The 15,474-nt window shown below is 38.9% G+C and overlaps 1 protein-coding gene across 1 annotated transcript in view; it reads right to left on the bottom strand.

The window, feature by feature from the left end:
- Positions 1-2,164: 2,164 nt before the first annotated feature.
- RNF175 (ring finger protein 175) overlaps positions 2,165-15,474 on the bottom strand; it is a 62,928-nt gene continuing 49,618 nt past the window's right edge. The window contains 1 exon segment of the mRNA XM_049852818.1: positions 2,165-2,285. Within this exon segment, the coding sequence (XP_049708775.1) occupies positions 2,165-2,285 (121 nt within the window).

The following is a 15,474-nucleotide window of genomic DNA, read 5'->3' as shown; positions in this document are numbered from 1 at the left end:
GAAGGACACTTGAGACTGGAGAGATGCATAGGCCACAGGAACCAAAACTGCGAATGGACTTTTTGCTTTACTTCTCTGTTTCCTACATTAAACACAATGTCAGTCATCAGGAGAATCTGACAAATTGACTTGATCTATATATTTAACTGCGAAAATTTAAATAGCAATAGAAATCGCTTTAAATTTAACTGATAGATCTAAAATAATATTTCTTAACCTTTATTTTTCTCATTGCAAATGTTAAACATAGTTCACTGAAGAGTGAGTGGTGCAAGAAATTTTAGAAAAGAGGTAACAGCATATAAAAGAAAATAAGAATCAGCTCTTATCCCACCACCTCGGGATAACAACTGGTAACTTTTTTCAATGCTTTTTATTACTTTACAAAATTGGGATTGGATTGTAAATATTTAAAATGTGTAAAGAAAATGGCATCTTCATAGTTTTCTGAGATTGTTTAATGATTATCTGACATTTCTGAACACAGGGACACTTAGAATTCCATGCAAATACATATTGGTTTACTTGCCCAGATTTTTTATCTCATGCAGCTTTCCACAGAAAGTTAAGTAGAAAACACGTCAGCGATCAATTTAAGGGCTCTTTTTACAGAAGAAAAACTAATTTGTATTTAGTGCTCTTTATCTGACTGCGAGGTCTTCTAGTAGTCAATAGATTATAAATTCAAGAATCTTTATCTCCTTAACTCCTGCACACGCCTGGTATGTGTGGTAACTATTGGATTATTGAAATATTTGCTGAGTAGACAAAAAACCAGAGTTAAATCTTGAATAATCTGGATGATGATAACCAACAAGTAGAAATCTTAGCGTGAATTATCTTCATTACAGCTATGCCAGAACTTGGAACACCATTAAGTATGTTGCTAGCATTTTGACAAGAAAAATAACGGCCAGTAATGTCCTTTCTACTTCATATAAGTATATATTCTTCAAGTATTGCATAGTGGCAGTTTGGTATTATGTATGCAATGTTGGCTATTTACCTAATGACCAGTAATTTAAAATGTGTTTACCTCAGGAGTCCAACATATGATTCTTGGGTTAATTCCTCACTGATCTTCCCCGTTCCCTCCTGCTGGATTAAATCATTCTTTTAACAAATATTTATTGAGTGCTTACTATGTGCCAAGCACTGTTCTAAGTGCTGTGGAAATGGTAGAGAGCAAACCAAACAAAATTCAGTTTGTGAAACTAGTGGGGAAGACAAACAATAAACAAATTACGTCTATAGTATAATTTCAGATGTTGATAAATGCTATGAAGAAACTGAAAGCAAAGTAAGGCAATAGAATGTACATGCGCGTATGTGTGTGTGTACAGCAGATCCTGGAGTCGGGTGAGTGCTTTTGGCAGCCCCAGGAGGCTCAGTGCAACTTGGCCCACAGAGGGACCCATGGCACCTGGTGTCAGAGGCTTTGCGGGTAATTCCCTCTGTGCCCAAACATCACATGGTTCCAAGCACATAAAGCAGAAAAGACCCTATCTTTAACCATAGAGGACCTAACAATTTCTACCGACTTCTCTGAAGATGTTGAACTAATGAGAAGATATTAAAATAACCATCTGAGGCCCAGTGGATTCTGCCTCATGACGGCCCCAAGTGTTTCAGGGTAAACCTGTACTCCATAGGGTTTTAATGGCTGTGATCTTTTGGAAGCAGATCACCAGGCCTTTCTTTTGAGGTGCCTCTGGGTGGATTTGAACCACTAACCTTTTGGTTAGTAGCTGAGCGCTTAACCATTTGCATCAACCTATTAGTTATTAGTTATAATTAAATGTCATATGTGAGAAGTACTTTGCAAAGCTGTTTGCAAACACTCTTCAGATAGGATCATTATCGGCCAGTCTGGAGGTGGGATGTTTGGTGTAATAAAATGTGTTGCAAGCACGGGTGAGAAAACAACTGTAATGGGAAAGATGAAAAAAAACACACTTTATTTGTTTATTCCATTGTTCAGCTTCTCTTTAAATTCTGTTCACATAGACATATTGTTTTAAGTGTGACATGAAATTATCCAGTTCTCTAGATTCTTGGGATCATTGTTAAAATTAAAAAAAGGAAAAGAAATATTAAATGTAGAATCAAAGACTGACAAATATTCCAACATGCAATACATTGCTTCTGGGGTAAGCCCGCTGGACTATTCCAGCCCTAGTGAATAGCTGATGCCTTGAACTATTCCTATCACCACAGGTTGCCAGGCCACCAAATAACGAAGCCAGTCCAGGATTTGTCCATACAAAAAATGAGTGCGCTCCCAGCTAAATCTCGGTTAAGGAGGACGCGCTACATAAACCCATGTAGCAGCATTTTTCATAAATATCATTTGCGAATATAATAAGAAACTGGTATTCTCCTTCTTGTCAATTGTTATTAATTGCATGATTTTTAAAAATTAATTTTTATTGTGCTCTAAGTGAAAGTTTACAACTCAAGTCAGTCTCTCACACAAAAATTTATATACTCCTTGCTATACACTACTAATTGCTCTCCCCCTAATGAGACAGCACACTTCTTCCTTCCACTCTCTCTCCTTGTGTCCATTCGGGCAGCTTCTGGACTCCTCTGCCCTCTCATCTTGCCTCCAGACAGGAGATGTCAACACAGTCTCGTGTCTACTTGATCCAAGAAGCCGGTTCTTCACCAGTATCATTTTCCATCCCATATTCCAGTCCAATCCCTGTCTGAAGAGTTGGCCTGCGGAATGGTTCCTGTCTTGGGCTAACAGAAGGTCTGGGAACCATGACCTCTGGGGTCCTTCTAGTCCCAGTCTGACTATTAAGCCTGGTCTTTTTACGAGAATTTGGAGTCTGCATCCCACTGCTCTCCTGCTCCCTTAGGGGTTCTCTGTTGTGTTCCCTGTCAGGGCAGTCATCGGTTGTAGCTGGGCACCATCTAGTTCTTCTGGTCTCAGGCTAATGTAGCCTCTGGTTTATGTGGTACTTTCTGTCTCTTAGGCTTGTAGTTACCTTGTGTCTTTGGTGTTCTTCATTTTTCCTTGCTCCACGTGGGTTGAGACCAATTGATGCATCTTAGATGGCCACTTGCTAGCATTTAAGACTCCAGACACCACTCTCCAAAGTGGGATGCAGAATGTTTTCTTAATATATTTTATTATGCCAATTGACTTAGATGTCCCCTGAAGCCATGGTGCCCAAATCCCCGCCCCTGCTTCTCTGGCCTTCGAAGCATTCAGTTTGTTCAGGAAACTGCTTTTGGTGTAGTCCAGTTGTGTTGACCTCTCGTGTATTGTGTGTTGTCTTTCCCTTCACCGAAAATAAAACTTATCTACTTTCTAATTAGTGAAAACCGCTCTCCCTCTTTCCTCCCTCCCCCCTCTCACAACCATCAAAAAAAAATTTTTTTCTCTGTTTAAACTATTTCTCCAGTTCTTACAATAGTGGTCTTATATAATATTTGTCCTTTTGCAACTGACTAATTTCACTCAGCATAATGTCTTCCAGATTTCTCCATGTTATGAAATGTTTCACAGATTCATCACTGTTCTTTTTTGATGCATAGTATTCCATTGTGTGAATATACCATAATTTATTTATCCATTCATCCATTGATGGGCACCTTGGTTGCTTCCATCTTTTTGCTATTGTAAACAGTGCTGCAGTGAACATGGGTGTGCATATATCTGTTCGTATACAGGCTCTTGTTTCTCTAGGATATATTCCAAGGAGTGGGATTACTGGATTGTATGGTAGTTCTTTTTCTGGTCTTTTAAGGAAGTGCAAAATCAATTTCCAAAGTGGTTGTACCTTTTTACATTCCCACCAGCAGTGTATAAGTGTTCCAATCTCTCCACAACCTCTCCAACAGTTATTATTTTGTGTTTTTTGGATTAATGCCAGCCTTGTTGGAGTGAGATGGAATCTCTTTGTAGTTTTGATTTGTATTTCTCTAATGGCTAATGATCGTGAGCATTTCCTCATGTATTTGTTAGCAGCCTGAACATCTTCTTTAGTGACATGCCTATTCGTATCTTTTGCCCATTTTTTAATTGGGTTGTTTGTCTTTTTGTAGTTGAGTTTTTGCAGTATCATGTAGATTTTAGAGATCAGGTGCTGATCGGAAATGTCACAGCTAAAAACTATTTCCCAGTTTGTAGGTAGCCTTTTTACTCTTTTGGTGAAGTCCTTGAATGAGCATAAGTGTTTGATTTTTAGGAGCTCCCAGTTATCTAGTTTCTTTTCTGCATTTTTAGTAATGTTTTGTATACTGTTTATGACATGTATTAGGGCTCCTAACGTCCCTATTTTTTCTTCCATGATCTTTATCATTTTAGATTTTATATTTAGGTCTTTGATTCATTTTGAGTTAGTTTTTGTGCTTGATGGGTCCTGTTTCATTTTTTGCAGATGGATATCCAGTTATGTCAGCACCATTTGTTAAAGAGACTGTCTTTTCCCCATTTAAGAGACTTTGGGCCTTTGTCAAATATCAGCTGCTCATCTGTGGATGGATTTATGTCTGGATTCTCAATTCCGACCCATTGGTCTGTGTATCTGTTGTTGTATCAGTACCAGGCTGGTTTGACTACTGTGGCAGTATAATAGGTTCTAAAATCAGGTAGAGTGAGGCCTCCCACTTTCTTCTTCTTTTTCAGTAATGCTTCACTTATCTGAGCCTTCCATATGAAGTTGGTGATTTGTTTCTCCATCCCATTAAAAAATGTCATTTGAATTTGGATCAGAATTGCATTGTATCCATAGATGGATTTTGGTAGAATAGACATTTTTACAATGTTAAGTCTTCCTATCCATGAGCAAGGTATGTTTTTCCACTTATGTAGGTCTCTTTTGGTTTCTTGTAGTTTTCTTTATATAGGTCTTTTACATCTCCAGTAAGATTTATTCCTAAGTATATTATCTTCTTGGGGGCTACTGTAAATGGTATTGATTTGGTGATTTCCTCGATGTTCTTTTTGTTGGTGTAGGGGAATCCAACTGATTTTTGTATGTTTATCTTGTATCCTGATGCTTTGCTGAACTCTTCTACTAGTTTCAGTAGCTTCCTTGAGGAGTTTTTGGGGTTTTCTGTGTATAAGATCATGTCATCAGCAAATAGAGGTACTTTTACTTCTTCCTTACCAATCTGGACGCCCTTTATTTCTTTATCTAGCCTAATTGCTCTGGCTAGGACCTCCAGCACAATGTTGAATAAGAGTGGTGATAAAGGGCATCCTTGTCTGGTTCCTGTTCTTAAGAAGAATGCTTTCAAACTCTCTCCATTTAGGATGGTGTTGGCTCTTGGCTTTGTATAAATGACCTTTATTGTACCGAGGAATTTTCCTTCTATTCCTATTTCGCTGAGAGTTTTTATCATGAATGGGTGTTGAACTTTGTCAAATGCCTTTTCTGCATAGATTGATAAAATCATGTGGTTCTTGTCTTTTGTTTTATTTATATGATGGGTTACATTAATTGTTTTTCTAATGTTGAACCATCCCTGCATACCTGGTATGAGTCCCACTTGGTCATGGTGAATTATTTTTTTTGATGTGTTGTTGAATTCTATTGGTTAGAATTTTGTTGAGGATTTCTGCATCTAAGTTCATGAGAGATAAAAATAAAATTAAATGTCACAATCAACAAACTTTTTTGTGGTGTCTTTACCTGCTTTTGGTATCAGGGATATGCTGGCTTCATAGAATGAGTTTGGGAGTATTCTGTCCTTTTCTATGCTCTGAAATACCTTTAGTAGTAGTAGTGTTAACTCTTCTCTGAAAGTTTGGTAGAACTCTGCAGTGAAGCTGTCCATGCCAGGGCTTTTTTTTATTGGGAGTTTTTTTTTTTTTTTTTAACTTTTATTAAGCTTCAAGTGAACGTTTACAAATCCAGTCAGTCTGTCACATATAAGTTTACATACATCTTACTCCGTACTCCCACTTGCTCTCCCCCTATTGAGTCAGCCCTTTCAGTCTCTCCTTTCGTGACAATTTTGCCAGCTTCCCTCTCTCTCTATCCTCCCATCCCCACTCCAGACAAATGTCGCCAACACAATCTCAAGTGTCCACCTGATATAATTAGCTCAATCTTCATCAGCATCTCTCTCCCACCCACTGTCCAGTCCCTTTCATGTCTGATGAGTTGTCTTCGGGGATGGTTCCTGTCCTGTGCCAACAGAAGGTCTGGGGACCATGGCTGCCGGGATTCCTCTAGTCTCAGTCAGACCATTAAGTATGGTCTTTTTATGAGAATTTGGGGTCTGCATCCCACTGATCTCCTGCTCCCTCAGGAGTTCTCTGTTGTGCTCCCTGTCAGGGCAGTCATCAATTGTGGCTGAGCACCAACTAGTTCTTCTGGTCTCAGGATGATGTAGGTCTCTGGTTCATGTGGCCCTTTCTGTATCTTAGGCTCTTAGTTGTCGTGTGACCTTGGTGTTCTTCATTCTCCTTTGCTCCAGGTGGGTTGAGACCAATTGATGCATCTTAGATGGCCGCTTGTTAGCATTTAAGACCCCAGACGCCACATTTCAAAGTGGGATGCAGAATGTTTTCATAATAGAATTATTTTGCCAATTGACTTAGAAGTCCCCTCAAACCATGGTCCCCAGACCCCCGCCCTTGCTCCGCTGACCTTTGAAGCATTCATTCTATCCCGGAAACTTCTTTGCTTTTGGTCCAGTCCAATTGAGCTGACCTTCCATGTATTGAGTGTTGTCTTTCCCTTCACCTAAAGCAGTTCTTATCTACTGATTAATCAATAAAAAACCCTCTCCCTCCCTCTCTCCCTCCCCCCTTCGTAACCACAAAAGTATGTGTTCTTCTCAGTTTTTACTCTTTCTCAAGATCTTATAATAGTGGTCTTACACAATATTTGTCCTTTTGCCTCTGACTAATTTCGCTCAGCATAATGCCTTCCAGGTTCCTCCATGTTATGAAATGTTTCAGAGATTCGTCACTGTTCTTTATCGATGCGTAGTATTCCATTGTGTGAATATACCACAATTTATTTACCCATTCATCCGTTGATGGACACCTTGGTTGCTTCCAGCTTTTTGCTATTGTAAACAGAGCTGCAATAAACATGGGTGTGTATATATCTGTTTGTGTTAAGGCTCTTGTATCTCTAGGGTATATTCCGAGGAGTGGGATTTCTGGGTTGTATGGTAGTTCTATTTCTAACTGTTTAAGATAACGCCAGATAGATTTCCAAAGTGGTTGTACCATTTTACATTCCCACCAGCAGTGTATAAGAGTTCCAATCTCTCCGCAGTCTCTCCAACATTTATTATTTTGTGTTTTTTGGATTAATGCCAGCCTTGTTGGTGTGAGATGGAATCTCATCGTAGTTTTAATTTGCATTTCTCTAATGGCTAATGATCGAGAGCATTTTCTCATGTATCTGTTGGCTGCCTGAATATCTTCTTTAGTGAAATGTGTGTTCATATCCTTTGCCCACTTCTTGATTGGGTTGTTTGTCTTTTTGTGGTTGAGTTTTGACATAATCATGTAGATTTTAGAGATCAGGCGCTGGTCGGAGATGTCATAGCTGAGAATTCTTTCTCAGTCTGTAGGTGGTCTTTTTACTCTTTTGGTGAAGTCTTTAGATGAGCATAGGTGTTTGATTTTTAGGAGCTCCCAGTTATTGGGTTTCTCTTCATCATTTTTGGTAATGTTTTGTATTCTGTTTATGCCTTGTATTAGGGCTCCTAGGGTTGTCCCTATTTTTTCTTCCATGATCTTTATAGTTTTAGTCTTTATGTTTAGGTCTTTGATCCACTTGGAGTTAGTTTTTGTGCTTGGTGTGAGGTATGGGTCCTGTTTCATTTTTTTGCAAATGGATATCCAATTATGCCAGCACCATTTGTTAAAAAGACTATCTTTTCCCCAATTAACTGACACTGTTCCTTTGTCAAATATCAGCTGCTCATGTGTGGATGGATTTATATCTGGGTTCTCAATTCTGTTCCATTGGTCTATGTGCCTGTTGTTGTACCAGTACCAGGCTGTTTTGACTACTGTGGCTGTATAATAGCTTCTGAAATCAGGTAGAGTGAGGCCTCCCACTTTCTTCTTCTTTTTCAGTAATGCTTTGCTTATCCAGGGCTTCTTTCTCTTCCATATGAAATTGGTGATTTGTTTCTCTATCCCCTTAAAATATGACATTGGAATTTGGATCGGAAGTGCGTTATATGTATAGATGGCTTTTGGTAGAATAGACATTTTTACTGTGTTAAGTCTTCCTATCCATGAGCAAGGTATGTTTTTCCACTTAAGTATGTCCTTTTGAATTTCTTGTAGTAGAGCTTTGTAGTTTTCTTTGTATATGTCTTTTACATCCTTCGTAAGATTTATTCCTAAGTATTTTATCTTCTTGGTGGCTACTGTGAATGGTATTGATTTGGTTATTTCCTCTTCGGTGTTCTTTTTGTTGATGTAGAGGAATCCAACTGATTTTTGTATGTTTATTTTATAACCTGAGACTCTGCCAAACTCTTCTATTAGTTTCAGTAGTTTTCTGGAGGATTCCTTAGGGTTTTCTGTGTAAAAGATCATGTCATCTGCAAATAGTGATAACTTTACTTCCTCCTTGCCAATCCGGATACCTTTTATTTCTTTGTCTAGCCTAATTGCCCTGGCTAGGACTTCAAGCACGATGTCGAATAAGAGCGGTGATAAAGGGCATCCTTGTCTGGTTCCCGTTCTCAAGGGAAATGCTTTCAGGTTCTCTCCATTTAGAGTGATATTGGCTGTTGGCTTTGCATAGATGCCCTTTATTATGTTGAGGAATTTTCCTTCAATTCCTATTTTGGTAAGAGTTTTTATCATGAATGGGTGTTGGACTTTGTCAAATGCCTTTTCTGCATCAATTGATAAGATCATGTGGTTTTTGTCTTTTGTTTTATTTATGTGATGGATTACATTAATGGTTTTTCTGATATTAAACCAACCTTGCATACCTGGTATAAATCCCACTTGATCAGGGTGAATTATTTTTTTGATGTGTTCTTGGATTCTATTGGCTAGAATTTTGTTGAGGATTTTTGCATCTATGTTCATGAGGGATATAGGTCTATAATTTTCTTTTTTTGTAATGTCTTTACCTGGTTTTGGTATCAGGGAGATGGAGGCTTCATAGAATGAGTTGGGTAGTATTCCGTCATTTTCTATGCTTTGAAATACCTTCAGTAGTAGTGGTGTTAACTCTTTTCTGAAAGTTTGGTAGAACTCTGCAGTGAAGCCGCCCGGGCCAGGGCTTTTTTTTTGGGGGGAGTTTTTTGATTACCGTTTCAATCTCTCTTTTTGTTATGGGTCTATTTAGTTGTTCTACTTCTGAATGTGTTAGTTTAGGTAGGTAGTGTTTGTCCAGGAATTCATCCATTTCTTCTAGGTTTGCAAATTTGTTAGAGTACAATTTTTCGTAGTAATCTGAAATGATTCTTTTAATTTCATTTGGTTCTGTTGTGATGTGGTCCTTCTCGTTTCTTATTTGGGTTATTTGTTTCCTTTCCTGTATTTCTTTAGTCAGTCTAGGCAATGGTTTATCAATTTTGTTAATTTTTTCAAAGAACCAGCTTTTGGCTTTGTTAATTCTTTCAATTGTTTTTCTGTTCTCTAATTTATTTAGTTCAGCTCTAATTTTTATGATTTGTTTTCTTCTGGTGCCTGATGGATTCTTTTGTTGCTCACTTTATATTCAAGTTGTAGGGACAGTTCTCTGCTTTTGGCTCTTTCTTCTTTTTGTATGTGTGCATTTATCAATATAAATTGGCCTCTGAGCACTGCTTTTGCTGTATCCCAGAGGTTTTGATAGGAAGTATTTTCATTCTCGTTGCATTCTATGAATTTCCTTATTCCCTCCTTGATGTCTTCTGTAACTCAGTCTTTTTTCAGGAGGGTATTGTTCATTTTCCAAGTATTTGATTTCTTTTCCCTAGTTTTTCTGTTATTGATTTCTAGTTTTATTGCCTTGTGGTCTGAGAAGATGCTTTGTAATATTTCGATGTTTTGGACTCTACAAAGGTTTGTTTTATGACCTAATATGTGGTCTATTCTAGAGAATGTTCCGTGTGTGCTAGAAAAAAAAGTATACTTTGCAGCAGTTGGGTGGAGAGTTCTGTATAAGTCAATGAGGTCAAGTTGGTTGATTGTTGTAAGTAGGTCTTCCGTGTCTCTATTGAGCTTCTTACTGGATGTCCTGTCCTTCTCCGAAAGTGGTGTGTTGAAGTCTCCTACTATGATTGTGGAGGTGTCTATCTCACTTTTCAATTCTGTTAAAATTTGATTTATGTATCTTGCAACCCTGTCATTGGGTGCATAAATATTTAATATGGTTATGTCTTCCTGATCAATTGTCCCTTTTATCATTATATAGTGTCCTTCTTTATCCTTTGTGGTGGATTTAAGTCTAAAGTCTATTTTGTCAGAAATTAATATTGCTACTCCTCTTCTTTTTTGCTTATTGTTTGCTTGATATATTTTTTTCCATCCTTTGAGTTTTAGTTTGTTTGTGTCTCTAAGTCTAAGGTGTGTCTCTTGTAGGCAGCATATAGATGGATCGTGTTTCTTTATCCAGTCCGTGACTCTCTGTCTCTTTATTGGTGCATTTAATCCATTTACATTCAGCGTAATTAGAGATAAATAAGTTTTTAGTGCTGTCATTTTGATGCCTTTTTATGTGTGTTGTTGACAATTTCATTTTTCCACATACTTTGTTGTGCTGAGACGTTTTTCTTAGTAAATTGTGAGATCCTTATTTTCATAGTGTTTGACTTTATGTTAGTTGAGTCGTTATGTTTTTCTTGGTTTTTATCTTGAGTTATGGAGTTGTTATACCTTTTTCTGGTTACCTTATTATTTACCCCTATTTTTCTAAGTAAAAACCTAACTTGTATTGTTCTATATCGCCTTGTATCACTCTCCATATGGCAGTTCAATGCCTCCTGTATTTAGTCCCTCTTTTTTGATTATTGTGATCTTTTACCTATTGACTTCCATGATTCCCTGTTATGTGTATTTTTTTTTTAATTAATCTTAATTTGTTTGTTTTTGTGATTTCCCTATTTGAGTTGATATCAGGTCGTTCTGTTTTGTGACCTTGTGTTGTGCTGGTATCTGATATTATTGGTTTTCTGACCAAACAATATCCTTTAGTATTTCTTGTAGCTTTGGTTTGGTTTTTGCAAATTCTCTAAACTTGTGTTTATCTGTAAATATCTTAATTTCGCCTTCATATTTCAGAGAGAGTTTTGCTGGATATATGATCGTTGGCTGGCAGTTTTTCTCCTTCAGTGCTCTGTATATGTCGTTCCAGTCCCTTCTTGCCTGCATGGTTTCTGCTGAGTAGTCTGAACTTATTCTTATTGATTCTCCCTTGAAGGAAACCTTTCTTTTCTCCCTGGCTGCTTTTAAAATTTTCTCTTTATGTTTGGTTTTGGCGAGTTTGATGATAATATGTCTTGGTGTTTTTCTTTTTGGATCAATCTTAAATGGGGTTCGATGAGCATCTTGGATAGATATCCTTTCGTCTTTCATCATGTCAGGGAAGTTTTGTGTCAGGAGTTCTTCAACTATTTTCTCTGTGTTTTCTGTCCCCCCCTCCCTGTTCTGGGACTCCAATCACCTGCAAGTTATCCTTCTTGATAGAGTCCCACATGATTCTTAGGGTTTCTTCATTTTTTTAAATTCTTTTATCTGATTTTTTTCCAGCTATGTTGGTGTTAATTCCCTGGTCCTCCAGATGTCCCAGTCTGCATTCTAATTGCTCGAGTCTGCTCCTCTGACTTCCTATTGCGTTGTCTAATTCTGTAATTTTATTGTTAATCTTTTAGATTTCTACATGCTGTCTCTCTATGGATTCTTGCAACTTATTAATTTTTCCACTATGTTCTTGAATAATCTTTTTGAGTTCTTCAACAGTTTTATCAGTGTGTTCCTTGGCTTTTTCTGCAGTTTGCCTTATTTCATTTCTGATGTCTTGAAGCATTCTGTAAATTAGTTTTTTGTATTCTGTATCTGATAATTCCAGGATTGTATCTTCATTTGGGAAAGATTTTGATTCTTTTGTTTGGGGGGTTGGAGAAGCTGTCATGGTCTGCTTCTTTATGTGGTTTGATATGGACTGCTGTCTCCGAGCCATCACTGGGAAACTAGTTTTTCCAGAAAATCCGCTAAAAAAAATGCAGTCAGATCCCTATCAGAGTTCTCCCTCTGGCTCAGGCAATTCAGATGTTAATGAAGCCGCCTGGGGAGGGTGGGGGAGGGAACAGAGAGATAGGAGAGTAGCACCTCAGAATATAGCCAGAGTTGCTTCTCTTGCTTGGAATGACTATTATATCTGAGATTCCCGCGGGGCGCGTCGCCTATGTGTGCTGGCTGTGTGGAGATTGCCCCCGGGGGGTCTGGCCCGCTGAACTCACGGTCAGATCCTCCGCTGCCAGCCCCCCGCCCAACGTCAAGGTTCCCCTGCTGGGACGGTGCACTCTCGACTCCAAAATCAGTCGCTGCTCCCGGGGACTTGTCGTCCCGCCAGCCGCGTGGCCATGCCGCCCCCGCTAACCGGCTGGGCCCCCTCCCGGGGTTAGTTCAGGTGAGTGGAGCAGCTCCCCGTGCTTGTGCCGTGACCGCGTGTCCCGGCTGGGATGCTGCTCTCCCCGCTCCAAGACCAGTTGCTGCCTCCCGGGGACTTCTCCCACTGGCTGAGTCGCCACACCGCCCACGCGAACCGGCTGGGCCCCCTCCCGGGGTTAGTCCAGGGGAGCGGAGCAGCTCTCTGTGCTTGTACCGTGCCTGCGCCCAGCCAAAAATCCCGGCGGGACGGTTCCCCTGCTGGGACGCTGCTCTCCCCGCTCCAAGACCAGTCACTGCCTCCCGGGGACTTCTCCCACCGGCTGCGTCGCCATGCCGTCCACGCGAACCGGCTGGGCCCCCTCCCGGAGTGAGTTCGGGGGCTAGGGCTGGGCCCCTTGTTTGTGCCGTCTGCTCCCCTGGGCTCTGCCCTAACTCGGGTGCCGAAGGTTACCTGACTGGTACGCCGGCTCCAGGCTCTGAAAACAATCGCTGCTTCCCCGTATTTGTTCGTTCTCCATCTCTAAATCTGTGTTTGTTGTTCAGGGTTCGTAGATTGTTATGTATGTGATCGATTCACTTGTTTTTCTGAGTCTGTGTTGCAAGAGGGATCCGAGGTAGCGTCTACCTAGTCCGCCATCTTGGCCCCGCCTCCTATTGGGAGTTTTTTTCCTAACCTTTTCTATGTCTTCTTTGGTTATGGGTCTATTTAGTTGTTCTACCTCTGTTTGTGTTAGTTTAGGTAGGTAGTGTGTTTCTAGGAATTCACCCATTTCTTCTAGGTTTTCAAATTTGTTAGAGTACAATTTTTTATAGTAATCTGATATGATTCTTTTAATTTCTGTTGGGTCTGTTGTAATATTGCCCATCTCATTTCTTATTTGGGTTATTTGCTTCCTGTCCTGTTTTTTTTTTGTGTGTGTGTGTCAGTTTGGCCAATGGTTTATCAATTTTGTTATTTTTTTCCAAGAACCAGCTTTTGGTCTTGTTAACTCTTTCAGTTGTTTTTCTGTTCTCTAATTTGTTTAATTCTGCTCTAATTTTTATTATTTGCTTTCTTTTGGTGCTTTCAAAAAACACAAATCTGGTGCCTTAGGGTTTCCTTTTTTACTCTCTTTGTATTTGTTCAAGTTATAGGGATAATTCTTTGATTTTGGCCTTTCTTCTTTTTGTATGTGTCCATTTATTGATATAAATTGACCTCTGAGCACTGCTTTCGCTGTGTCCTAAAGGTTCTGGTAGGAAGTGTTTTCATTCTCACTGGATTCTATGAATTTCTTTATTCCATCCTTAATGTCTTCTATAATCCAGTCTTTTTTGAGCAGGGTATTGTTCTGTTTCCATGTATTTGATTTATTTTCCTTGCTTTTTCTTATTGATTTCTACTTTTATGGCCTTATGATCAGAGAAGATGCTTTGTAATATTTCGATGTTTTGCTTTCTACAAAGGTTTGTTTTATTACCTAATATGTGGTCTATTCTACAGAGTGTTCCATGAGCAGTAGAAAAGAAAGTATACTTTGCAGCTGTTGGGTGGAGTGTTCTGTATATGTCTATGAGGTCAAGTTGGTTGACTGTGGCATTTAGATGTTCCATGTCTTTACTGAGCTTCTTTTGAATGTCCTGTTCTTCACCGGAAGTGGTGTGTTGAAGTCTCCTACGACTAGCGTGGACCTGTCTATCTCACTTTTCAATGCTGATAGAGTTTGTTTTATGTATCTTGCAGCCCTGTCATTGGGTGCATAAATATTTAATATGGTTGTATCCTCCTGGAAAATTGTCCCTTTAATCATTATATTGTGTCCTTCCTTACCCTTTGTGGTGTATTTAACTTTAAAATCTATTTTGTCAGGAATTAATATTGCCACTCCTGCTTTTTTTTGATTGTTGTTTGCTTGATATATTTTTTTCCATCCTTTGAGTTTTAGTTTGTTTGCGTCTCTATGTCTAAGGTGTGCCTCTTGTAGGCAGCATATAGTTGGATCATGTTTTTTATCCATTCTGCAACTCTGTCTCTTTATTGGTGTATTTAGTCCATTTCCATTCAGCATAATTATGGACAGGTATGAGTTTAGTGCTGTCGTTTTGATGCCTTTTTGTGTGTGTGTTGTTGATAGTTTCATTTTTCCACTTTCTTTTTTGAGCTGAGAAGTTTTTCTTTGTAAATTGTGTGTCGGTCTTTTTCATTGTTGAATTTGTTTTTGCTGAGTCTTTATGTTTATCTTGGTTTTTATTTTGAAGTGTGGGGTTGTTAGTCTTCTTTGTGGTTACCTTAATATTTATCCCTATTTTTCTAAGTATAAACCTAACGTGTATCTCCCTATATTGCCTTGATTTCCTCTCCATATGGAAGATCTATGCCTACTTTATTTAGACCCTTTTTATTGATTATTGTCATCTTTGACATGATTACCTCATTGATCCCCTGTTTTGAGTGTCTTATTTTTATCTTATTTTATTTTTGTGTTTTCCCTGTCTGAGTTGGTATCTGGATGCTCTGTTCTGTGTCCTAGTGTTGTGCTGATATCTGATATTATTGATTTTCTAACCAGGGAATTCCCTTTAGTATTTCTTGTAGTTTTGGTTTGGTTTCTGCAAAATCCCTAAGCTTGTGTTTATCTGTAAATGACTTAATTTCACCTTCATATTTGAGAGACAGTTTTGCTGGGTATATGATTCTTGGCTGGCAGTTTTTCTCCTTCAGTGCTCTATATATGTTGTTCCATTGCCTTCTTGCCTGCATGGTTTCTGCCGAGTAGTCTGAACTTATCCTTATTGATTCTCCTTTATAGGTGAGTTTTCGCTTATACTTGGCTGCTGTTAAAATTTTCTCTTTATCTTTGGTTTTGGCAAGTTTGATGATGATATGTCTTGGTGACTTTCAGGATCTACCTTGTATGGGGTTCGATGAGCATCTTGGATAGATATCC

This window comes from Elephas maximus, chromosome 13, assembly GCF_024166365.1.
Source record: "Elephas maximus indicus isolate mEleMax1 chromosome 13, mEleMax1 primary haplotype, whole genome shotgun sequence".
Lineage (NCBI taxonomy): Eukaryota > Metazoa > Chordata > Mammalia > Proboscidea > Elephantidae > Elephas > Elephas maximus.
Note: the sequence above shows the minus strand (reverse complement) of the source record. Positions and strands in the feature narration are given on the sequence as shown.